Source organism: Anser cygnoides, chromosome 19 (genome assembly GCF_040182565.1).
Source record: "Anser cygnoides isolate HZ-2024a breed goose chromosome 19, Taihu_goose_T2T_genome, whole genome shotgun sequence".
In the NCBI taxonomy this organism is placed as follows: Eukaryota; Metazoa; Chordata; class Aves; order Anseriformes; family Anatidae; genus Anser; species Anser cygnoides.
This window is the reverse complement of record NC_089891.1, coordinates 9,167,481-9,192,566: the sequence shown is the minus strand read 5'-3', so window position 1 is coordinate 9,192,566 and position 25,086 is coordinate 9,167,481. Positions and strand designations below refer to the sequence as shown.

General features: G+C 37.2%; 1 protein-coding gene across 2 annotated transcripts in view; it reads left to right on the top strand.

The window, feature by feature from the left end:
• SMURF2 (SMAD specific E3 ubiquitin protein ligase 2) overlaps positions 1-25,086 on the top strand; it is a 64,626-nt gene that overhangs the window by 34,360 nt on the left and 5,180 nt on the right. For both annotated transcript variants that reach the window (XM_048064591.2, XM_013178875.3), the window contains exons 4-17: positions 4,583-4,716; positions 5,917-5,982; positions 9,486-9,570; positions 10,816-10,899; positions 12,217-12,419; positions 12,586-12,670; positions 15,078-15,236; positions 18,894-19,104; positions 20,286-20,389; positions 21,111-21,225; positions 21,643-21,821; positions 22,292-22,429; positions 22,601-22,721; positions 24,643-24,844. In XM_048064591.2, the coding sequence (XP_047920548.1) occupies positions 4,583-4,716; positions 5,917-5,982; positions 9,486-9,570; positions 10,816-10,899; positions 12,217-12,419; positions 12,586-12,670; positions 15,078-15,236; positions 18,894-19,104; positions 20,286-20,389; positions 21,111-21,225; positions 21,643-21,821; positions 22,292-22,429; positions 22,601-22,721; positions 24,643-24,844 (1,886 nt within the window). The remainder of the gene's footprint in view (positions 1-4,582; positions 4,717-5,916; positions 5,983-9,485; positions 9,571-10,815; positions 10,900-12,216; positions 12,420-12,585; positions 12,671-15,077; positions 15,237-18,893; positions 19,105-20,285; positions 20,390-21,110; positions 21,226-21,642; positions 21,822-22,291; positions 22,430-22,600; positions 22,722-24,642; positions 24,845-25,086) is intronic.

Below are 25,086 nucleotides of genomic sequence, written 5' to 3'. Positions count from 1 at the left end.
TGAAGAATTTTGCTGTTCTTTAACAGACTGTAATAGGCTTACGTGCAGGAAAACTGTCTCTTAGCCGTGTTGGATTGATTGAAGTGTCCCCAGTCTAGGAATTGTATAACAGGTTAATGCTGCGGCTAATTAATCATGTGTATTATGTGATAGCATATGTAATTGGCACAGTAAGATGGATCTGTTGCAGTATATTTATGGAATAATGTCTGAATTAGGTGGCTAATTCAAAGAGAATTTTTGTTTTGTTAACGTGATTCAGCATAATAGCTACTCTGCTGTATAAGATTTAAATATATATATATTTCTGTGGTGTTGTAAAGAACAAAAAAGGGTTTGTTTTTGCCTTATGTGGCCCTTAATTCAGATTTTAGTGTGAAAGGAAGCAGCTGAATTAGTTGCTTAGATTCTTCAGTCTAGATGGGTGTGTGTAGAGGGGGAAATCTGGGAGACTTTCCAGAGAGAGATTGCCAAATAGTTGCTGTCTGGATGCAGTTTAATGTCAGTAAAATACCATGCTTGCCCTGGATGTATTCCCCTTCCTTATTTTCAGTCTTGTTTGTGTTTTCCCTGTTGTTCAGGCCTTTGCTCAAAGCTTTGGATAACCAGACTTAATGCATTTACAGGTCGTCTTGCTTCCGAAGCATTTAACCACTATCTAAACCAGTAGTTTTGAAACTTATCAAATAGCCTTTTTCTCTTCCTTCCTCTTTCTTCCTTTCTGTCATAGTGTTGATCTCTCCTACAGCCTTCCCACACTCACCTGTGCTCTCTAGCCTGTTCCAGCCCTCCCTGTCAGCCTCTGCCTTTAAGGTATAGCAAGTCATAACATCTTTTTACCTCTTAAAGGATCTGTAATCTCCACCGAAACCTAGTTCCTGGTCCCATCTTTACTCTGTGGCCTGCCAATCTGCACCCCCAGGCTCCAGGAAGGACCCATGGCTTTACTTCCTTGTTACGCCTCTCAGATGCAGTTGGTTCACTGTAACCTCACCCAGCTTCTGCAGCTTCCCAAGATCTCCTCACTGTAGGTTCTAGTGCCGCGTGGTGCCTTTGCTTTCTCAAGCTGCTGCACTGCCCTGGCAGACTCACCATTCTCCCCTACTGTCCAACTTTGCTTTGCAGCTGCCTAGTTATTGCTAACGATCCCGGATTTTACAGTGTCTTTTAGGTTTAATTCAACGTTGGGCTGGGAAGTACTGGGGAGGAGAATGGAGCAGCCAGCCAGTGCCACGTGTGTGTGCTGTATTCCTGTGTTAAGCCACAGCCCCTGGCTTGGTGCTCTTCTCACCATCCTGCAGACTCAAAATACCCCTCAGCTACTCCCAGAGATGAGAGCTGTGTCAGGGTGGAGAGAAGAGGAAAAAATCGGGATGATATTTTTTGTTCTGCTCCCTCTTCTCCTCTAGCCTGAAAACAGCTGATACCTCAAAGCATAACACTACCATTATACTGAATATGTATATATATATATGTGTGTGTGTGTATATATATATATATATAAAAAAAAAATGGGAAAATGGAGAAATAAACTAAATAATTTGTCCAGGTCGTAAAAAAGTCTATGTGACAGCATGGATTAGAAATAGGGAATTCCTGGCTTCCAAGCCTGAGTTCATACCTCTTGATGTTGCATTTTTCTCTTTCTGGAGGGAGTACATCTGGCTTGTGATCAGGAAGAGATGTGTTTTTTCAGCAGTAATTTTTTTCCACTTTCTTCATTCTGCTTTTCTACCAAGCTGAACTCTTCAGGGAAAATGTGTATAATGCCATGGGGCTGAAAAGTTGCTCGATACCAAACCTTCCTGAGTGTGGTATATTGGCTCAGAAGGCAATACTACCCTAGCAAAGATTACAAACTAACAATTGTCCCTGTGTTTTAAAATTCAATTAAAATATTTTAGAGTTTGCCAGTATTGCATTTACTTGATTTTTGTCTAGAAGTGAAAGTGCTAAGAATAGGCAGTTTTCATGAAATTTCCAAACATGCAATTCTTATCCAAAGCCCTAATTTTACAGATTCAGAAAATACAGGAAAATAGACCAGATGCTCTGCAGTTAAAAAATGTATATGGAAATTGAATTTCCAGGTTTCCACTTCGCTAATCCTGTTATCTTTGTTGAAGGATTTAAGCTGTGAAATAGGTATTGCTGATGGGATGGAGTTTAAAAAATAAAAATAATAATAAAAAAAAAGAACCTCCAAGAACTTGAATAAGTAGTATAAGGAGGAAGAAAGAAGCATCCAATAAAATGAAATTGTTTATTTTAACTTATTCACTTTAATTTTTGGAACATTCTTTTTTAATAACAAGTAAAATTCCTAGCTAAGCTTTTATGTTGGAACTTTATTGCCAGATGATGTAAAACAAATGTAACTTATCCACCAAACAAATTGGAAATGTCAACTTGTCCTACCATCACTCTCTAAATGCAACCATATATTTTCATGTCTGAAATTATGCAGAAATATAGATGAAGCATTTCACTGTAAAGCCAACTAGCAGTTACTGAACTATTTATTTTCTTCCTTTGGTTTAGAGGAAGAAAAAAGACATTTTCATTTTAAAAATGCAGTATCTTGCTTATTTCCTTTAAATATGTGAATTAGCCAGGTTTTCAGGTGCAAAAAAACAGAGTAGGCTCTAGTAGTTCTGTAGAAGTCTTCACCTGTTTGGTACGGATGGCTTGCTGTCTGTAGCTCAACCATGAGAACCTCACCCTGAAATGTTACAGTAATTCTTGGAAACTGTGTTGTATATTCAGCTGTTCTACATATTATTCAAACTGTTCTGTTATGAAATTGTGTTTAACCATATACCTCTGACTTTTTTAAAGCAACAAGGAAAACTGGAAAATTCAAGACAGGTCATGATAAGTCTTTATTTTTAAGTGCACCTAACTTGTTCTCATAAGAATTTATTTTAAGTACATGAAACATTGTAGACTGCAACCGTGCACGTGAATACCCATCTTCATCTCTTGTTTCTCTATGCAAAATTGGCATTGTCAAGGTTGTAAGGCCAGAAATCTTACATATCTTATGTAATCAGCTTGCTATTCCAAAAACCTTGGATTTTGTTTAAGCTTTTTTTTTTAAAAAAAAAAAATAATAATTGTGCACTGGTTATTTTAAACCAAATTCATGTATGTGCCTACAGTTAGGCTTTTCTGTCTTCTACTTCTTGGATCAGTCCCTGTCTGCAGGTGGTTTAAAAAAAAAAAAAGTCAAAGTTCTGCTTTGAGTTTTATACAATAAAGGAAAAAGGGAGAAGTGCTAATTGACAGCTTACGTGATCGGAACTGCAATTTTAAACCATGAGTGCTAGTTCAATTGCTTGGTTTGCCAACCTTGACAGTATCATTTGTACCTTTATGAAAATGTTGAGATGTTTTAAAGCCAGAAGAACCTTTGTCAGTGAGGGAGAGATACATAGAAATTAATTGAACTGTTTGATTAGTTTTCCTTCAAAATGAAACAAAAAACCTCTTGGAACTAAACTACAGAAGGCCAGAATCTGTGATCTGGGAATGGAGGACTACAAACAGTTCTCAGGCTCCAAGCCTTAATTACAAATTAATTTTCCTCAACTTGAAATATTGTATTATTAACTATATTATTCAATGTTGGCATTGGCTGACGTATCTTAGATGCTTTGAAATTGTCCTTTGAAAACCAAAACTAGCTCACAAAGTAATTGCTTCTGACGAGCAAAACTTGAAGCAATAAAGTAAAAATATAATAGCCTATAGTGTCCAGGTTCCGTGAATTTGGTGAGATGCAGATCTAGACTTTGCAGTGCGTTCCCATGGTAATGCTGACAGGACATGATTCCCATTTCAATAGGGGGTAGGAAGGGAACATGGCACTTCTCAACAGATATACAGTATGAACTTTTTGAAATGAGTCACGCTTGTAATGTGATGTATTTTTCAAACTGGGCCTTTCTTGAGCTTTCTTAGTACTGAACTAGCGTCCCAAAGGTTCATTAACTGCAGGTGTGTAAATAGCTTTACCTTCTGTTTTCCCTGAGCACTTAAGAGCATGGAAACTAGGGTGACTTGCATTCCCAGTGGTTGGAAGAGTAGCCTGAAAAGAAGCAGCAGATGGAGTGCTGCAGAAGGATGCTAAGCTAAACTAATAGTTTCTGTCCTGGCATTTGAAGTGCTCTGCCTGCTAGCGCTGCTAATAAATACATCTTCCACAAGCATCACCATTGTTTTCAGTTAGGCTGAACATAGGCATGAGTCAAAGCATGCTTGTAGCCTTGAAGAGATGTGTTCACCTGGGACAGTCCAGAGTCTGTTAATGCTACTGTGTTAAACAGATATTGGTAGCCTTCTTCCATAACTGGGATTTTAGATTACTTTGTATTCAAGTAAATTCCTTCATAGAATGTACTTTCACTAAATGTGTACGTTATCTCTGCAGATGAGTTGTGCTCTCCTGCTGTATGTTCGATTTTTAATGTAATGGTTGATGATCTTTGTTTTTGTTTTTTTTTTCCTTAAGGTGATTTCTGGAGCATCTTCAAAGCATTCAGTGAGTGCCACTCACAGTACTGTTCTTCACGTTTTTCAGATATATTGGGAAGTCGGATTCAATAACAATCAGCGTGTGGAATCACAAGAAAATTCATAAAAAGCAGGGAGCTGGTTTTCTGGGTTGTGTGAGACTTCTTTCAAACGCAATCAACCGCCTTAAAGACACTGGTTGTAAGTAAGCTCAACACTACTGATTCTTCTCTTTCAGACCTCGTTTATGCACAGAATTGTTGAAGAGTGACACATAATTGAGTTGTTGTTGTTGTTGTTTTATGAAGCTTTTATATTCCAGTTGGTTTGGTAGTTTATAGCAGTGCTTTGTGGCAGAGGGTAAGTAGCATGGGCAGGTCAGAGAACGTAACTTGCCTTTGGCTTTTCAGTTCTTTTGCCCCATTCCTGTAGACAGTGGTAACTTCAGTGCGGCAGTCTGGTTACAGATTGTCAAGACTGAACTTAAATGTGTTGGAATTTTAAAGGAAGACAGATTCTGGTGACTTTCAAAAACAGGTGTGTTAAGGGGTAGATGAAAAGGTAAGTATCTCTTGAAGTGAAAGTTGCATTTTAAAATGTCTGAGTCTTCAAAAGTAGCTTAGTAAGTTTTGTCATAAAATGTTAAGTGCTTTATAACACAGCTCTTTGTATTTACTCCTGAAAAAATTAACATGTACGATGCAGTTTTCTTGTTATCCTAATTGGTGCCATTTACAGTGATCAGTCATGATGCACGCTTACTTCTGAACAAAATTTGGCACACCATTTGTGATGGAAAATTGGTGGTTGCCAATAAAGATCACTTAAAAAAAAAAAAAAAAAAGGGTAACTTGCTGGCAGAGAAGCATTCTGATTTTGCTTCAAATAACAGGCTCCCTGGTGACAATCATAACTGAAATTCTAATTGTTAAATATTTGTTACTAGATCAACATTTCAGTGCATTACATTTTGCTCAGTTTTATGAAGTTCTATCTACATAGTATGGAACAAATTCTGTAGGCTAGCTCTGTGCTCTACCAGTACGGGATTATATATAGGGATGAGAGCGACATATCACAAGGGGTGAGAGTTCAAGTTACTTCTTGAGAGTCGTTTGAGCTATCTATATATGTAAACTTCTATCTACTAAAGGAGCTTCATATAGTAGGAAATATATTAAAGAAAATGTACTTTAATCTTTTTTTCTGTTTCAGAATTACAGAAGATGATGTCTTAAGATTTTTAATTTTCCTTCCCTGCTTCTTCCCCTCTGTTCCCCCCATATCTTGAAGTCTTAAGTGTTATATGCTAGGATGAATTTTGTTCTGATGGTACTTCAGTCTGCCTTTCAAAAGCAGCAAAATGTTGTATGATTTATACTTTGTGTCCTTGTTTTGTAGATCAGAGATTGGATCTGTGCAAACTTGGGCCAAATGATAATGATACTGTTAGAGGACAGATAGTAGGTAAGTAAGGCTTTTAATCTTTTAGTTCACTTAGAGCTTAAAAGTAGCTGTGAAAATACACTACCTAGATATCAGGTTTCTCTATTTTTTTTTTAAATTCAGTGTTTAGTGCCAAAACCATTGACCTCAAGACAAAAGTGTATGTGTGTGTATATATATAAAATTATAACTGTTGGGATAGTTAAGACCATACACATATAATACAAAACTTATTTAGAAAGTGTTGAATTTCGCTCTAAACAAAGGTGGCAGTTCAAGCCTGAACCTCCTGTGGAAATACTGAGTACAAGTGTCTTGGCCATTGAGAGTTCCCGTAAAGCTGTGGTTCCTGGAGGTTTTGTGCAAAGATAGAACATCTTGCTGTAACAGGAGAGTATTTTTAAAATGGTCAGTTCATTTAGGGTTATTAAGAGGCCTGACACCGGTCTCGATAACTGTGCTTTCTTGTTCTGCTACTTCATAAACGTTAAATAATTATATTTAAAACAAACAAACAAAAAACTTCTTGAAGCCGGCAAATTGAAAAATAAGCATCCCACAAATAACTTCATAAACCTCCTTTTGGTGCATTGTTGGTTGTTTCAGAGGACGGTGTTTCAAACAGGTAATGTAAGATGTCAAAAAGATGTGGATCAGGATAAGGAGTCTATATTTATGGCAAGGTGTTAGAGTTTTTGGAGATGGGGATTAAAAAGTGAGTTTGTATGTTCAGTATTATGTTCAATTGTTATTTCAAATAATATCCAAGCATCATCCTTGTTTAGTCAGACAGAGAAAGCTATTGAAAAAGCAATTGGCAAATAGGGGCTTCATTGTATATCTTTGTTTTCCTTGAAGTCCTGTTGATTAATACTTAAGACTTTCTCTCTTCATGTTGCTTTTATCGTCTGTCTAGCATCTGATCTGCAAGTGTTTGCACAGTGTTCTCATAAGAGTAAGGTGGTAGAATAGGATTAAATGATGGTAGAAATGTGGAACTGTAAGTGCAGTGCTGACACTTCCAGACCATTCTTGAACATTAAATTTTCCATTTGAGCTTGCACAGACGAATAAAGAATAAAACAGTCATTTTTCTAGGGTGTGTTGTGTTGTCAGTTTGGCTTGCTTTTTAGTTTGTGCTCCAGTATGTTGGTCCCTGGATCACCCATGCTTTGTACATCCTGTTTGTGTGTGTGTGTTTGTTTTTTGCTTTTGTTTGGTTGTTGTTGGATTTGTGGTGTTGTTGTTTGCTTGTTTTATTTTGTGGAGTGCTTTTTAAGAACAGACTGAGCACAGCTGAGGAGGAAGCTTGTTCACGGCCTGCTCTACACAGCAGAGATGCCCTCTGCCCACAGCAGTCCTTCAGACGTGATACTAGCAGGGACTGTACCCTCACACCGTGATGTGCTCTCATGCTGCCCTCCAGAGTATGCAACGTGCATCCTTGTTGTCACAAGTTGAGAATGATAGTCTTAATTTGGGCACTTTAAACAAGAGAAAACAAAACAAGCAAGCAAACAAACAGTTCTCAAGGCTGTTGGGATACCAAATTGGAAACCTGGGTCAAATACCATGCAGTGTGGGCATGGCCAATACACTTCAGAGATATCAGAGAGAACTTGCTGTCAGCGTTGTGGCCAGAAACCAGCCTGACCAGCTGGCTTAACCTGTTGTGGTCATGGGAAGTGGTATAGCCAAAGCAGCATTTGTTCATTTGGCATGCTTCTTAGGCTGTGTCCCTAGTTAGCAGGAGCTGCTGGGTCATGCATTAAACCTAGAAAAAACACAGCTTGTCAGGTTACAGCAGAGACTGTTAGAACACATCTGTATGTTCTGCTTTACGCTGTTACCGTCAGAAAGGTTTCCTCAGTCATGGCTGTGTTTGAATTTGATGCATGCTTGGTAGGACTGCAGAGACTCCTGTCTCTTCTGTTGAAATTGTCATTATTAATCTCCGTACGTTTTAATATTTCTTCACTAACACAATTTTGTTGAATGAGTCGATGAGCCTGAGTAGAACTAGGTAATTCTACTGCAGTTATGTGGTGCAAAAATACTGTTTAAAAATTAGTAACAAAATAGAATAAGATATAAATGTGCTCTCAGTACTTTTAATGATAAACCCACTTAAATGAAGAAGCTATGCAAGATTGAAAAACAAGATTCAAATGTAAGCGATACCTTCAGAGGATAATAACGTTACAAATCAAGTGCACAGTGGTCATGACTTTATAATCTGGGTCAGTGAGCAAGGGGATCTCTATCTTAAAATCCTAAGGTTATCTTCAAAGGCGGGAAAGAAAAGGGGACTCGTGTGAGTAGTGGATGCAAAGGGCACCTGAACTGTGTCTTAATCTTGCAGCTGTCTTCTGTGCCACCATTTTATTTCTGATGTGGCGGCGCAGAAAAAATGTATCCTTACTCATTACAAAATGAAGCCGTACACAAATTTTGGTCCTCACATAGGCAAAGAGGAGGTAATTGCCTTTGTTTAGTTTCATTTTTCTGTGTGTATTGCTTGCCAAACCTTGCCTACATGCAGCAGTGTGAACTTGTGTGGGTTTGTTGCAGAACAAATACATCATCTAAGATTTCATTTTGTTTGAAATTAAATTTAAGGTGTCTCTCACTCTAAGAAGGTGCATAGTAATATTAGTGTTCATGGAAGACAAGAAGTAAATACCAATAAGGAATAAGGCAACCAGGTGCTGCAGGGCTCCCTGGGCTGGTCTGTTAAGGGCCCAAAATTTAAGCTTCAAAACATGTTGTTGAAAGTTTGGTGTCTCTGGCAAAAGTTACCAGTACTATTACATCTGTTTGCAACTTTGTGATCTGGATGAATGTCTGGTTGTGTCTAGATTCAGGTCTCTGAGTTTTTCACTTTACATGTAAACGCGGCTTTGTTGTCCAGAGGTAGAGTAGTGCCACTTCAAGAAATATGTGCCACAGCACATACTTAGTTCTTAAATAATCACTTTGTTGTTAAAAGCAAACCAAAAGCTCTTTTAAAAGCAAAAAAAAAAAAAAAGTGGTTAATTTCTGCCTGATTTTGTGTGTGTGTGTGTAGAATTTCATGTGCACACAAAATACATAGTAAGGAGTCAAAACTACAAAGAATTTCTTGTTTTAAAGCCTCCAACGGGCAGTTCTCCCTTCCTGTTAGCAGTACACACCTGGTGCTAGCACTGTCCCGCTTGCTGCTGGAGCCATTCTGCATGAGGTGCTACCAGGGCAGCTTGTTACGTTACAGTCTGCTTCGTACAGGGAAAACCTAATGACAGTTTGAGTCAGCTTCTTTTCCTGCCTTGTGTTCATGTTCTTCAAGATAGCTTTCTGAAGTAGTGTGTAGAGAATTACGTGTGTGAAAACGTGTTGTTGCTGTATAACTTTGATTGGTGGGAAGGAAAAAATATCCAGAACGTGGTTCAGTTTAGTCCTTCAAATTTTACTGTTTCTCTTTCAGCTGTAACTGTAATTCACACGCAGGTGTAATATCTTTAATAATTCTTTTATTATCTTAATAGTAAGTCTTCAGTCCAGAGACCGAATAGGCACAGGAGGACAAGTTGTGGATTGCAGTCGTTTATTTGATAACGATTTGCCAGATGGGTAAGCTGACTCCACTGTCAATACAAATACAGCTCACACAACAGACTTCTGCAGTAATGAGAAGTCAAAGTAAAAATAGGTTAATTTATTTTTGTTCTACATTTTTAAATTTAGGAACAGGCGATATGCCAGCCAGGCTACGCGGAGTGTTTAAGAGTTTGACCCTTGTCTCTTTTTTTTTGAAAGTGGGAGGTGGCATATAAACATAAATGCAGTTTTAAAATATACTTTTTTCCACGTTATAGAATTGATAAGCTACTATAATCTTAAGTCACTGACAGCTGACCAGCTACATCCATATAGTAGTTTTGTAGCAATGTAGTGATCGCACAAGCCTGGCCATCTTCTACAGAGCTGTGTAAAAATGGATCACTTTTTTCTTCCATGTAAATTGTGGTGAATAAAACATGATTGGAAGAGCTAATGGAGCCTGAGTTCTTGCTGTATTTACCTGCCAAATGCTGGGTTTGGGATTTTGATTTATCCCTGTGAGAGTTAATGACATCATTAACACCTAGCAAAAAGTTTTGCAAATACAGAAAAATGCTTTATTTTAGGTTGTGATGCTGTCATCAACTTTTTCAGAGCAAACATAGAACCTTTGAATGTGATTCTTTGCAGGTAAATACAAGACAAACTGATAATTCAGGTGATGAGCTTTAAAATGTAAATTATCATGTAAGTCCTAAACAGCGTTCTTTTTTTAGTTTAGAGTCTGAGGAAGTCACGAGTGTTCTTGAAAATGCTTTTGAATTTTCACTTTAAAATGTTAATTGTGTAAATATTGCTTATATAATTGTGTAACTGCACAGTCGTATTGTCTCATGTATTTTGAAGTGCAAAAATAGTAATAAAAAAATCTTGTTATTTGAAGGTGACTTTTTTAGTGAAGCAAGTATTGGTAAAAACACTACAAGAGGACTTATAAGGACAAAGTTAAATTTAGAAAAACTAAACACGATGTTTTCAAAAAGTTTCTTTTTATGGTTAATTGGATTTAATTAGAATTCAAAGATTTATTGAACGTGGTATGATATTTTTAATGATATGCCTAGTTCCAAGGGAGAGAAGCATGTAAAATTAATTGAGAGTTAAACTTTCAGTTGTTTCCTGTTACCTTGTTCAGCTAATATGATTCATAATAGTGTACGTCTTCCTGAGTTGGCATTTATGTTGGAAACATTTAGTGCCCTGGTTTCCTGGAAATACCACTCATTGCCTTATCTCTCAATGTCTGAATTCTAGGTGGGAGGAACGGAGGACTGCTTCTGGAAGGATCCAGTATTTAAATCATATTACACGAACAACTCAGTGGGAACGACCAACACGGTAAGAAATTGTTCAGGAGACCGTGCGTGTGGTGAAGTCTGTTTGCTGACCAGGAGCACTGACCGCAAGGGAGTCTGTGTCTCTACCAGGAAGTATTCAGCATTCCTCAGAGTCCCTGTACAAACGCTGTGTGCTTTTCTTTTCTAGCATCTTACTCCTTCGTCCTGTCCAGTATTTAATTCAGAATAATCCTTCTGACTAGATTTTCTTCTACCTGAATACTAGCATCGTTCTCCTGTAAAGCTGCTAAGGTAGAACCATATAAATACAGCCATTACAGTGTGGAGACATTGTAAGAGGTGAATAAAGAGATCGTGAGCTATGTCTCATAGCTATGTGCATGTTATGACGGTGTAATGCAGAACTTTAAAAACTGTTTGTTACAGAACACGTTTTAAAATCATTACAATCACCTGCTCTAATAACCAAAAATGTGCATTGCAAAGCATTTCTTCAAACCAGTTTTGCTGTTACCTGAACTGTAGACAGTGTCAGTGTGTGTTTTTCACTCTTCTGCAGACTGTCTCTGCCTATCAGCTCTCTCTTGCACCCTCAATAAATATTATTCTAGTCTCTGTATGTAACCATATTTGACATAAAATAATGTAAACTGTTAATGCTGCCAGCTCTGATATATATTAGCAGTTTTAAAGTGACTGAATGTACTGAACAGCTTTTTAATGTCTGTCTATTCTTTTCTGGTATGTTAAAACCCCTATTCTAAGCACTAGACATGTTCACAATAGAAAAATAAATACAAAATACATAACTTGGTTAGGGGGGTTTCCTGCATTCTTATCAATCCCTCTAACCCATTTTACGTCCTTTTAAAAGCAGCACTGAGATATGAAACCATAACATTCAATGTTTCCTCTTCCTGTCAAGCTCTCAAGAACAACTGTTTCTATCTCACTTAGCCCGTTTTCACCATCCTTGCCTAATAACCTTCCTTAAAGGTTAAAAGGAATAATGAGACATTATAGCTTCTTCAGCCATATGAAGGCAAGTGAGAAATTTTGAACTATATGCTGCTCATAAAATAATAGTTTCACTCTCAGTTTTTTACTCTTGTTTTTTTTTTTAGGGTGGGAACTGCTCACATGAGCATTTGATACGATCTTGATCCTGCAGCATCATGCACTAAAGTGTCAGGTCAGACCCTAGCACAGATGAGGAGGTTTAGTGATCGCTCTGGGATGAACAGAACAGCTCAGAACAGCAGCTTTCTGCCCATTGTCAGGGCATCTTGCTCCACGGGTAACTGTGACAGAAGCTTCTGGTAGAGAAAGCACATAATTTTCACATTTTTCCCAACAGGCCAGCATCTGAATACTCCAGTCCAGGCAGACCGCTGAGCTGTTTTGTGGATGAGAACACTCCAATTACGGGAACAAACGGTGCAACATGCGGGCAGTCATCAGATCCCCGGCTGGCAGAGAGGAGAGTCAGGTCACAGAGGCACAGGAATTACATGAGCAGGACACACTTGCACACTCCTCCTGATTTACCTGAAGGCTATGGTATGTAAATTAATTTATTGTACGTCTCCTGGGGAGCAGGAAAAATGGGTTACATCTCATCATATATTAAATGCTTTTGATTACTTAGTTTGGGGAAAGCAGTCTTTGCGAGTTTTTGTATTACATGTTTTGTTCTTATAGTTATTAATTTGTCTTGATTTCACAGAGCAAAGGACGACTCAGCAAGGTCAGGTCTATTTTCTGCATACTCAGACTGGTGTTAGCACGTGGCACGATCCAAGAGTGCCTAGGTAAGAAAATGATGAAAGTATCCTTAAGGTGTCAAATTAAAATAGTTTAACCAGTGCTCTTCTAATAGTTGTCTCCATAGTATTTGATATATAGATATTTACTGTTGGCCCCTAAAAAACTCATTTTAACAAGTCATTCATCAAAATGAATTCGTCTATTTTCCTCACTTCTTCAGATTATTACTTTAATGCAATGGAGAATCAAGAAACAAACTACAGTGATGTAGAAATTTTTATTTTTTTTTAAATTCAGTCTCTGAAATTAACAAGACCTGAGAAACTGGCAATATAAGTTTATGAGGAACAAATTGTGTGACAAATGTGATAGTAAAATGTGATCATTTTAGATAGGGAGCAGACAAAGGAGAAAACTTTGGAAAATCTAGTGGGTGCCATGTATATTTAAGATGCAGCATTTGTACTGAACGGCACTCATCTTTAAAAATTCACTTAAATTTACTTGGCTGTGAGAATTATTGTCCAGTGTTCAGACTACCAAATATAATTAACTCAAGGAATGGGAAATGTAGTCCATTTTGAAGAAATTAATTGGAGACGCTGGGTCATAAAAAGCCTGGAAGCTGAAATGGTGAGCGATGTTCAAAGTGCTGGGATTTTTTTTTTAAAGAAAAAAAACAAACAACCCAACCAACTGAAACAAGATAGAACAACAACAAATCTTTTTTTCCACTTGGGTATGGTAGCAAATATCTAAAACTACCCTGGCTTTTTTACAGCTTTTTTCCCTTTACAGAGCAGAAAAGGGAAAGAGCACATGATTATTTCTGATGTATATGAAAGGAAAGAAAGAAAACGTGGGAATTATTGTTAGTTTCTGATTTTCTTTACAATACCATCCTGAGATTTTAGAAGACAATAATTTTCAACAGGATTTTTTTTCTTAATGTGTGCAGTTTGGAATTGGCAGCCAGTATAGGCATTTATGAGAATTGTAAAAATTCTGTCAGTTGCTGCTGGTGTTCATTCCCATGGAAATGGATTTTGACTCTCCTGGGAAGGATAAAGTGCCTCGTAGCCATAACTTCATTGCATTTTCAAATGATTCTTCTAATTGTTTTTAGTAGTCCTTCTGTGTTACAAAATTATCCTTTGTTATGATGCATTATCTGAAACATGAGAGTGAAATAGAGTTGGCAGTTGTGTATTAGGAAGTATTTGTTCACATGGTTTACATATTATATAAAACTAGAAACTAGACCTCTCTAAAAAAAAAAGTCATATTAAAAAATGAAGAAAGTTAAGTTTCCTCAAGTTTGTTTTGTAATGATTTTGTACAAAATCCAAGTTAGGACTGCTTTTAGGTGTGGCAACAGAAAGTGTGTGAGTGTCTCTGAGAACAAAATTTGGCTGCTTGCATGTACCAGCCACGATGACAGGACAGAGCTTATGTCATTTCTAAGAAACATTGTATTTTATGCTAATATGCCACAGTCATTTCGCTAGTAAAAATAAAGCCTACAGTTCAGCAGCGCTGTGTGTATGGGTAATATCAGCAGAAGCTCATTTCTAGAGCCTGTATTTCCTTTAGTAGCTGTTAAGCTTTTTGAGTCCCTGCAGAGTGCATCTTTTCAGGCTCTATGTCCCTCAGCTCTTTCCTCCCATCAGCTCTAATGGTACCACGTGATATGAAGACTTGCACCTTCAAAAATAAGGCTCTTGACAGGGTGAGGTATCCAAGGTGTGAATCGCATACATTTATTGACGTTTGAAAAACTAACACTTGTCTTCAGTGAGCCTGCCTCTGAAACAAATCTGCGTAATCCTAATTTCAGCAGAATTTTCTTGAGACCAGTTAAGGTTTCTCTGCATTGCTCAGTGCAGAGCTGAGTCATTGTTCTTTTTTTTTTCTTTAATAATTTGTTAGAGACCTGTTTGCTTCCCACTAGCACTTGGGGTTTGGGAGCAAAAATCAGCTGTGGCCTACATGCATATTCCATGCATAATTCTTCATGGAAAGTGTAACTCTTCAGAAATATACTTTTGTTTTGTAGGAGTTTTTAAAGCGTGATTCAGAGTTCCTTACATGACTAATGTTGTTTTAAAAACGTTTTCTGTCAGAATTGGTGTAGAACTGCAATTCCATTCTGGCAAATATGGCAGTGGCCTTTATTTTTGTTTTAAGCCTCTATTAATTTAACATCTGAAGTTAGTTTGTAAAAATGAAGGTTATTTGATAAGAATTTTTTTCCCCGCGGCATGTGTTCTGGGGTGTGTGTTTTTTCTTTGGTGGGCTTGCACCTAGGGAGCAGAGATTCCAGCTGAACAGATCAAGTTTCTGAAACAATACATTTTCTCAGACTTCATGGAATTGTTCTGTTACATTTACGCTTGTTTGGCTCAGAGGCCAAATGCTGAGGTATTTTTCATTTTATATTTGTTTTCACAGGGATCTTAGCAACATCAATTGTGAAGAGCTTGGTCCCCTGCCTCCTGGATGGGAGATCCGAAATACAGCAACAGGCAGAGTTTATTTTGTTGACCATAACAACAGGACAACGCAGTTTACGGATCCACGGCTTTCTGCTAACTTGCATTTAGTATTAAAGTAAGTCTAAAGTCTCCAGCACATGTTGAATGTAATAGAGGAAAGAAAGTGACTCTTAAGGGGTACTAGATTTTATATCAAGTTGTATTCTGCCATTCAGTAGTATTTGAAGCACAGCAGCAACAAAACAAAACAAAGCAAAAAAGTGAAACAAAACCAAAAAAAAAAAACCAAAACAACCACCCTCTAGCAGCATTTAGACAGGAATCTGGCTATTGTGATGCCAGGAGTCGGGGCCGGGAGGGAGGGGGGAAGCAAGTGCCTTCCCATGCAAAAGACTGGCCTGTGGAATTCATTCCAACAGCGAGACAGACACTTTCTTTCCTTTTCTTTTTGCTTTGTACTACTTTCAGTGATGGAGTGCTTGTTTTAAAAATATCAGATTGCATTCAATACCCAATTGAGTTAGGCAAGGGTACAGAAGTGCCCAACTATTTTTCTGAGAGAAAGAGAAGTAATTCAGCCCCTACATTCAGTTTTAGAGTGTAAGACGAGTTGAGATGTTCTCAAAAATAAGACACCAATAATTTAAATTGGATTTGTTACCACTAAAAACAAAACAAAAACAAAAAACAAACAAAAAAAAACCTATTTCCTCTGCGTTAGTGCAGATATCACATTTTAGTATCACAATTTTAAAAAGAGAAAGGGAAACTCAAAAGGATTCTGGCTGTTGTTTTCATTCCCAAGTACTCACTTCACCCTGACGAACTCTACTGAAAATGGAAACCAAAATGTGAACAAACATTTCTGTTTTGCCTCGACATGGCTATCAGTTTGTCCAAGCTCTGTGGGAATTTGCTTCTATTGTTTCTCCTATTAACACCTTTTAATACTCTTGGGAAAGACCTGTAAACTATTAAGTGGGTGTTAAGTGGAAGGAACAAATAAAGAACTGGTAAGATAGAAAGTAATGTGCGGCCCTGGGCAAGGAATAAGTGTGAGGAATAGTCCTTTTAAGGAAGTGAATCCTTGGGAAGAGAAGCTGAAGCAAACAATAATGGCAGCAAGCACTGAAAAGACAAAACCGAGGAATAAAGTAATATCCAGGAGTTGCATGTAGCTTTGTGCATAAAAGTTGGCTAGCCTTTGCCCAATACCCATTTGAAGTTACTAGCCGAAGAGGGAGGCAAGTCTAAATATTGACAAATATTTATTTGTTTAGAAAGTCATTGTTTTTATTTTTGTATATTACAGAGCATTAGTAAAAGTTCCCATCATCCAGAGAGTTAATGAGATTTAGATACGTTAACCAAGAAAAACTTCAGACCCTCTTAACTACAACAATGTGATTCCTAACTAGAACATTTAGTTAACTGGTCTATATTTGAAAAAACTGTCCTTCACAGGTATGTTTATTTTTAAATGGTAGTAGGCACATAGTGGCTAGGTCAACATATGTTGTGAAGGACAATACATAGGTAGCTTTTCATCTAAAAAAATCCACTTTGGCTTTCAAGTTCCAGAACCATTTTGCATTTTTTTAAACTTAAGCACACTGTAGTAGTTCTTTTTCATTTGTACATCTGTCTTTCATTAGGGAAGGATTTCAGAAATTCAACCAACAGTGTCATCAGCAAAATCTGCTGCCTGATAAATCTTTTCTGGTGTTTATTCTTTTATTGCACAAAACGGGATATGTGAAAAAATGAAACCCACCTCATCATTTGTTCTTTAAAAAAACAAGAACAGAAAAAAAACCAAACAGGCAATATGCTTCAGGCTTGTAATTTTTAAAATTATCTGAGAAATAAGTTTAGTGTTTGGGTGGAACGGGTGTGATAGTTCTAGGCTCAAAATTGTAATAAAGATTTTATGTTCGGTAATACTGACTTCTGTTGGGCTGAGTAAAGAAATTTGTTCTTTCAGTGGTGACATTAGAAGTTATGAAAATAATCAAAGTTGTTAACCAATTCCGTTTTTAAAATATTGGCCAAGAGTTCATGTTAGGTTTTGATAGTTATGGTACCTGAAAAGTAGTTAGCTATATCCTCAAAACACAGTATGCAATCAAGCATATTCATTCAGCTGTGAAAACAAACTTAAGAAATTATTTAATTACTTCAAGTACTGCAGATTGTTTAGCTAATACTACACTGATTATTTTTAGTCTAATATGGAGGATGGCATTTTATTTTTCTTCTTCTAGTGCTGCTTTATTTTAATTTGGTTTAATTTGATGCACAGATCTTAAATTCATGCTCATTTCAGAGACTGCATTTTGTTTGACTAACTAGTTTTATGTCTAGGATACTGTGTTTTTATACTAAAAGAGTATACACAAAGGCAGTATGAATGTATGCTCACTTCAGTATGTAATTATGACCTTCTCTGGTAGGCATATATGAGGGATATTTTCACAAGATTGTCCTTATGGAATCAGAAAATGCAGAAGGCACAATAACATTTGCTGGTTGGACTAGATCTTGGAGGTCTTTCCTCAGCCTTAATGGTTGTATGATTCTATGATTTCTGCTTTGATTTGTGTATCAATTAAATACACTTTTACTTGTGATTAGCTCTAAATAAGAATCTCACTTAAAAGTATCATGCAGGTAGCACAAATAATGTTGAACCGTACTCTGGAACCACATCAAGTTGGTGAAAGCCTGCTGGAAATGAATTTTGGTTGGCCAGGAGAGCTTTCTAGTAGACATTGCTTCAAAACAGGCAACAGACTGAAAATGTAAAATATATTAAAGTTGTGTGTGGTCCTATCTAATATTTTTGGTCCCTTATGTTGCAAAAAACAATATATATTCCAATGAAAAAAATTCTAAATTGTGACCTTTCCTATTTATCCAATAAATTTAGGGTATTATCATGTATCCCACACTGAGAGGTGTTGTTGTTATTGTTGTTATTATTTTTTACCCACGGTTTATGTAAAATACAACTTTTATCCTGGCTTGTTTGGAGACGTCATACTGAAATACAAAAATATCCACTCACTGTCTACAAGAAATGACACAAGGGAGGGCATCTCTGCTCAAGATAAATTTTCTTTCTCTAGTAAGAACTTAGATTTACAAAATCTCTTAGAATTGCTAGTAAAAATACTTGTTTATCTGTGCCAATTAGTTACATGTGAACTCCCCACATTCCTGTGGTCCAGACTAGGCCAGGTACAAGGGACAAGGTCCTTGCCAAGCTGCCAGTACAAACATCTTTTTGTAAGCTTACTCTTTTTCAGACAAGCCATTTAAAACAGACTATGGTATTGACTGTAGATTAGAGGCATAGTGTTTGGCAGACCCCTGAATTTTAAAATGGAGGAAGGCAAAACATGCAAGGGAAATATGGAAATGGTATCTGAGAAATTCAGTGTCAGCAGCTTAGTAGTAAAATTGTATGGCTAATACCTTATTATATAGTGCTGTAACCTTTTACATACTTTGTAGAGTAGTACTAATAGAAATAACAAACCCTAAAAACAACTGATAGTTGCCAAGATAGACAGAAACATATGTCTTTAGTCAGGATAAAATCTCTCTGAATTTATTTTTTACTGGACCTGAATGTTTTTAGTGTAATCACAGTAATAATCATAGTAAAATGTAAGTAGTTCAGTTACAAAAACTTAACCTTTAAGAAACATCTGAAGAAAACAGGGGACGTATGACTGGAATACCTGCAAACAGCTGTGTTTGTTTCTAGCCGCCAGAATCAACTTAAAGATCAGCAGCACCAGCAGCAGCAGCAGGTAGTGTCCCTGTGTCAGCTTCCAGATGAGGCAGAGTGTCTCACTGTGCCAAGGTACAAGCGAGACCTGGTGCAGAAACTCAAGATCCTGAGGCAAGAGCTGTCACAGCAGCAACCTCAAGCTGGCCATTGTCGTATTGAGGTCTCCAGGGAAGAGATTTTTGAGGTAATTTGAGAACTTGACCTATTTATTAACATTGAGGGAAGGGGAGGAGGGTTATCCGTAAGTGTCTGAAGAAGTCATTCAGGAAGATGAAATGTTGAAGCCTGGAGTTAAAGCTGAAATTTTATAAATTTTATCTGTGGTATATGGGGACAGGAAGCATTTTGCATGTGCGATCAGAACAGTTGTGTATGTAAAGTAGAAGTATTTACCCTGTGAAGAAGAAGAAAAAGGAGGAAAGCTTTCCCTGTGATTGGAAGTGGACGCTTTCCTCACTTCTTTCACCACTATAAGACAGTGTCTCTTACAGAGGGGATGTTGCAATCTGAAAACTAAACAATCTGAAAAGGTCTTTGATGTTTTTGTAAGTTAAATAAAAAGACTATTGAATAATATTCATCTTTGGAGTTAAAATTGCTTAGCACCTATCTCAGTTCTGGCTGATATTTTTGCAGAATCAGACATATTTTATGCATTCAGTAGGCTTCTGAATGACCAGAGATGTCTGCATTGAGTCATTTACGTTTTATTTTGTGAGATTGCTCAGCAGAATAATTGTGCTGAATTGATGAAATGCAATTATAATACACTGACTTTTTCTGAAGAACAGTATGTCTTGAGAATTTTATCAGCCATCCCACCCGTCCCTGTTGCATTTTTATCCCACCCACAAACATGATAGCCCGCTGTGTTGTCACCGTTTTTACAGCCAGGAAAGATTTGTGTTGGCCTTCCCTTTGGAGACTGTCAAGTCACTTCATAATCAACTGAAAAAGAAAGGGGGGGGGGGGGGGGGGGGGGGAGAAATGCTGCTGTACAGCAGTGAAAATTATCATTTTCATTATTATGAATTTTTATTTTATTTTTTTGAAAACAAAAATTTACTGACACAGATTTGGGGGGGGTAAAGTTATGTTAGAATGATATAAAATATTATGATCACTGTACACCCCTGGAAGTTTAGAGGTGGTTCTTCTCTCATATCTGTTTTATTTGAGAAGCATTATCACATTTATAGAAAACTGTGTAGCAGTCTGTGATCGGAGGAACAGTGGTTAGTATCTAGGAAAATAGTATCCCCCTTGGACCTAGAATCTGAGACTCCCTTCATTTCTAATAAACAGTAGTAGCTTCTTCGTGTCTGTAAATAGCAGTTAATAAAAGAATGTGTTGTGTATTTACAGGAATCCTACAGGCAAGTCATGAAGATGAGGCCAAAAGACCTGTGGAAACGATTAATGATAAAATTCCGTGGGGAGGAAGGCCTTGATTATGGAGGTGTTGCCAGGTAAACAGTGCATCCTCTGTCTCTTCCCGCAGCCTCACCAGCTACACTGCTCTGAATCCAAGACTAGACTTTTAACAGCCCTGTTTGTTTTTTTTAAATATATATATATATATTTATTTCAGTAACAGATTATTCTTCTGACATGCATATATTTTTCAGATAATCTTTTTAAAGGCAAAATGTGTCAAAAAAACACTAATTCCTTGTAAATAAATCAAAATGCATGTTACAGATTGCATCAGAGGCTTATCACATATGTGAGACGCGCTTTTGATATCTATCAAAATTACACTATTTGTTTTTGGTTAGTAAAGCCTTTGGTATCTGAGAATTTACACCACTAGACACTCAACTTTACAGCAGAGTTTTGATCAAAAATATGCTTTATTGCAAGTTACCACTACTGTTTGAAGCAATATCTTAAGAACTAGCAGTTGGAAGGCAGCTAAAATCTGTCAGTTGTCTGTGAGGTTGTTCTTGACCTTTTTATAAAAAGGAACTTTTTTTAATTGTATGAAGAGATCCTTCGTATATTAAACCTATTCTAGGAATTCTATTGGCTGTCAGGAGCTGTGCAGTAACTGAATCAGTAAAAAATAATTCTGACTTCAGCCTTATCTAAACATGTTCATAGCCAACTTCATTTTGAAAAGATTGAAGATATTCTTAGTATATGAATGCATTTGTCTAAAGTACACTATAAATTATTATTTTTCTTCAGGGAGTGGCTCTACCTATTGTCACATGAAATGTTGAATCCATATTACGGTCTCTTCCAATATTCCCGAGATGATATCTATACACTGCAAATCAACCCAGACTCTGCAGTTAACCCGGTATGACTGGCAACAGGAGTTTTGTGACCTAGAAATTAAATACGTGCAGAGAATGTTCTAGACTTAAGAATCTAATTCTCGCATTAGTATTACTAGAGACTGAATTTGTGCGATATGATAATTTATTTTTAGAACTGATCAAAGAAACCTCCCAAATGTGTTCTTAATTTTCTTTAAGATGTCGATTTATGTTTCTTTTGGGATAAATTAAGTTTGTTTTGATTCTTAGTAGTAAGACTTCTGGACTGGAAGCAATATACTAAATGTACTGTGTACAAAAACAAACAAAAAAGAAAATTCTGGCTATGTTTTTGGGTTTGTTTTTTTTTTTCGTTTTATTGAAATTTTGTTTAATATTCAGCAGGTACAATCTAGCAGTCTTGTTTAGCTGAATGACTTAGTCTCTTTCAATTCTAGGAACACTTATCATATTTCCATTTTGTTGGACGGATAATGGGGATGGCTGTATTTCACGGACACTATATTGACGGGGGCTTCACGTTGCCTTTCTATAAGCAGTTGCTAGGAAAGCCAATTACTTTGGATGATATGGAATTGGTTGACCCTGATCTTCATAACAGCTTAGTTTGGATACTGTATGTACTGTGCGTTATATTTTACAATGTTAGATTTCTTTCTGTTTAACACATGATATATGTCCCTAAATCCTGTTGAAAAGAGATGAGGTATATTTTGATCTCCTGCTCAGGCAGATTTAAGAAACGTCTTTCTTACACGCACAATTTGTCTTCTTTAAAGGCTTAACATGCTCAAAGTATTCAAATCTGGAGGGGATGAAAGATTACTGAGCTGTAAAGTATTCCGTTGTTCATAAATTTGTTAATTGATTTTGCCTATTATAAACAGCATGTTACCGAAATATAACATTGGAAGTTTGATAATTGGTTTAAAATATAACGAAAATGTGTATTCATCTCTTGCTTCCAAGCAGTAATTTTAAATGTTACTCAAAAAGTAAATTATGATGTCTGTCAAAAGTATTATGGCTGTAATATATTTGCAGAATATATTTTTGTTGAGTCATTTACTTATTTCTTTCCACCAGTGAGAATGATATCACAGGAGTCTTAGACCATACATTCTGTGTAGAACACAATGCATATGGGGAAATTATTCAACATGAACTGAAACCCAATGGCAAAAGCATCCCAGTGACAGAAGAAAACAAAAAGGAATATGTCAGGTACTTATTTGAAGTAATTGTTATGGTGTGTTTTTTTTATTCCTAAATGGTAGTGCAATAATTTTGTTGTTACATAATGCTGTTACTAAGGCCATTTTTTTGGCTGAATAAATTGCAGGTTTATTATATTTGAATACATTTTTCACAAATCCAATTTGCACTTGCTTGCAGGCTTTATGTAAACTGGCGATTTTTACGAGGAATTGAAGCTCAGTTTCTGGCTCTACAGAAAGGATTTAATGAAGTAATCCCACAACATCTGCTGAAGACATTTGATGAGAAAGAGTTAGAGGTCAGTACACTAATGTTATGTTATGTCGTCAAGTGTAATAATAAAAGCCCGAGGCATTCTTTTGAGACTAAGGAACATGTGAAGTTGTATCCCCAGTGCCTTAGAGGTTTTGCAGGTGTGCTAATACAAGAAATACAGTTAGCATAAGAGGTTAGCAGGTCATGCAGTCTCTGAGATGGACAGCATGCATCTTCCACTGAGAATTAGTAGAGTGCTTCTCAAGGTGACATTTCATAGCAACTGTGTAAGTGGTAGATGAGGAGACCTTCTCCTATACAAAAAAAAAACAACCTGCTGAACCCATAGAATGTGATCTGCAGTGACCTTGGATTATTTCACTGAGTGTTACTCCAGCAGAGGCAGTGGTGCATATTTCTCACAGTGTAGTTTCATGATATTAATTTTAAGTGCTGCCAGGAAAATGCTCTGTCACTCCTTCCCACCTTGTTCCCAGCCCCTCCAGTGTACTGCACTGACATCGGTGTCAGACAGCTATGTGGTTTTGCAGAGCTGAGTTATGCCAGACTAAACTGGCCCTGCAATATAGCGTAAGGAAAGGTGCTGTCACCAACAAATGTGCTATAAAATGTCAAGATCAGCATCCACACAGTATCATCTCAGTTCAAATCCCATAGATCTCACGCTTGTTTTAAAACTGAAATCTAATATACAGTCTGTCAGCTGCAGAGCTGAGCTTCTTGCCATATAAAATGGCCACAAGGTAAATTATTAATGCTTTCTTTTGTTCCCTGTACTAGAATGTCAGTGAGTGCTATTCCTTAATCCTGAATGTTCTCATTCAACAACAACCAGCCAGCCAGCCTGTTAATCCACAATCGTTTTGCAGACAGAGGAAGAAGTGGTGAAGGTCTGGTGTTGTTAGTCACAAGCAGACGTCTTTATAATCATATCCCTTCTGAGCTTAAGCCAATCCATTGTGGTTCGCTGTTTAGAAGTGCCAAAAGCTCATCTTCAGGGGAGAAATCTTATTTGTATTACCTGTATGGTATCACAACAATAAAATTACTTCTGGGGGTCCAGAGTTGGATGAGCCAAACTGCACCCTTAGTTTTGCTCCGGAAAGAAGTACTGAATTCAAATTGGAATTATGTGCACTTTCACATATGGGGAAGAATCTGTGCTTCTAGTATTTGATTGACAGGCCAAGATGTTTTCATATAAGCTCATGAAATGTTTGAATTTTTTATTTGAATTAAGATAATTTGAAAAACTGTGTATAAAGGTAAGGCTCTTCATAAAGAAAAATGTTGTATTTCTACATCGCCTAATATTAGTGAGAAGTTATAATTTTCCTTTGGTTTAAAATCTGTCAATTTTTCAGACTCAGTAATTCATCATTTGTCTAGCTCCAAATCTTGTTGTTGTTGTTGTATTAATGGTCACAGAATCATTTAGGTTGGAAAAGACCTCTAACATTGTCAAGTACAACCCCCTAGTATTACCCTAGCACTGCCAAGTCTGCCACTAAACCGTGTCCCTAAGTACCACATCTGCACTGATGTCTTTTGAATACTTCAGGGATGGTGTGACTCAACTACTTCCTTTGGGCAGCAAGCACGTTCCAATGCTGCATAAACCTTTCAGTGAAGAAACTTTTCCTATTATCCAACCTAAACCTCCCCTGGTGCAACTTGACGCCATTTCCTTTTGTCCTATCACTTGTTGCTTAGGAGAAGAGGCCAACCTTCACCCTGCTACAGCCTCCTTTGAGGTTGTTGTAGAGCACGGTAAGGTCTCCCCTGAGCCTCTTTTTTGTAGGCTAAATAACCCCAGTTCTCTGAACTGCTCCTCATAAGACCTGTTCTCTAGACCCTTCCCAGCTTCGTTTCCCAACGGAAGATGGATAGGTCCTAGTTCCCATCCCACTTATGAAATTATTAATTATATTTTAAATTTACAGCTCATTATTTGTGGACTTGGAAAAATCGATGTTAATGACTGGAAGGCAAATACTAGGTTAAAACACTGTACACCAGACAGCAACATTGTGAAATGGTTCTGGAAAGCTGTGGAATTCTTTGATGAAGAAAGGAGAGCGCGACTTCTCCAGTTTGTGACTGGCTCATCCAGAGTGCCTCTGCAGGGCTTCAAGGCATTGCAAGGTAATGTTTTGCCAGAAGTAACTGCAAATGCCTGTATTTGGAAACACATCACAGAAACATTAGCTAAATATAAGGCTGGTTGGCGGTAATGTGACTTTTTTCAGGGGGATTCTTAATGGTCTGATGAATAACAGTCTCAGAAATGCCCTTTTTGCCAGTTTGTTACCTTTTAAATCAGCTGCAAATGGTTCTTGTTTCAATCATGCACTTCCTTCCTTCCTTCTCTAGTAATACTTTCTGAT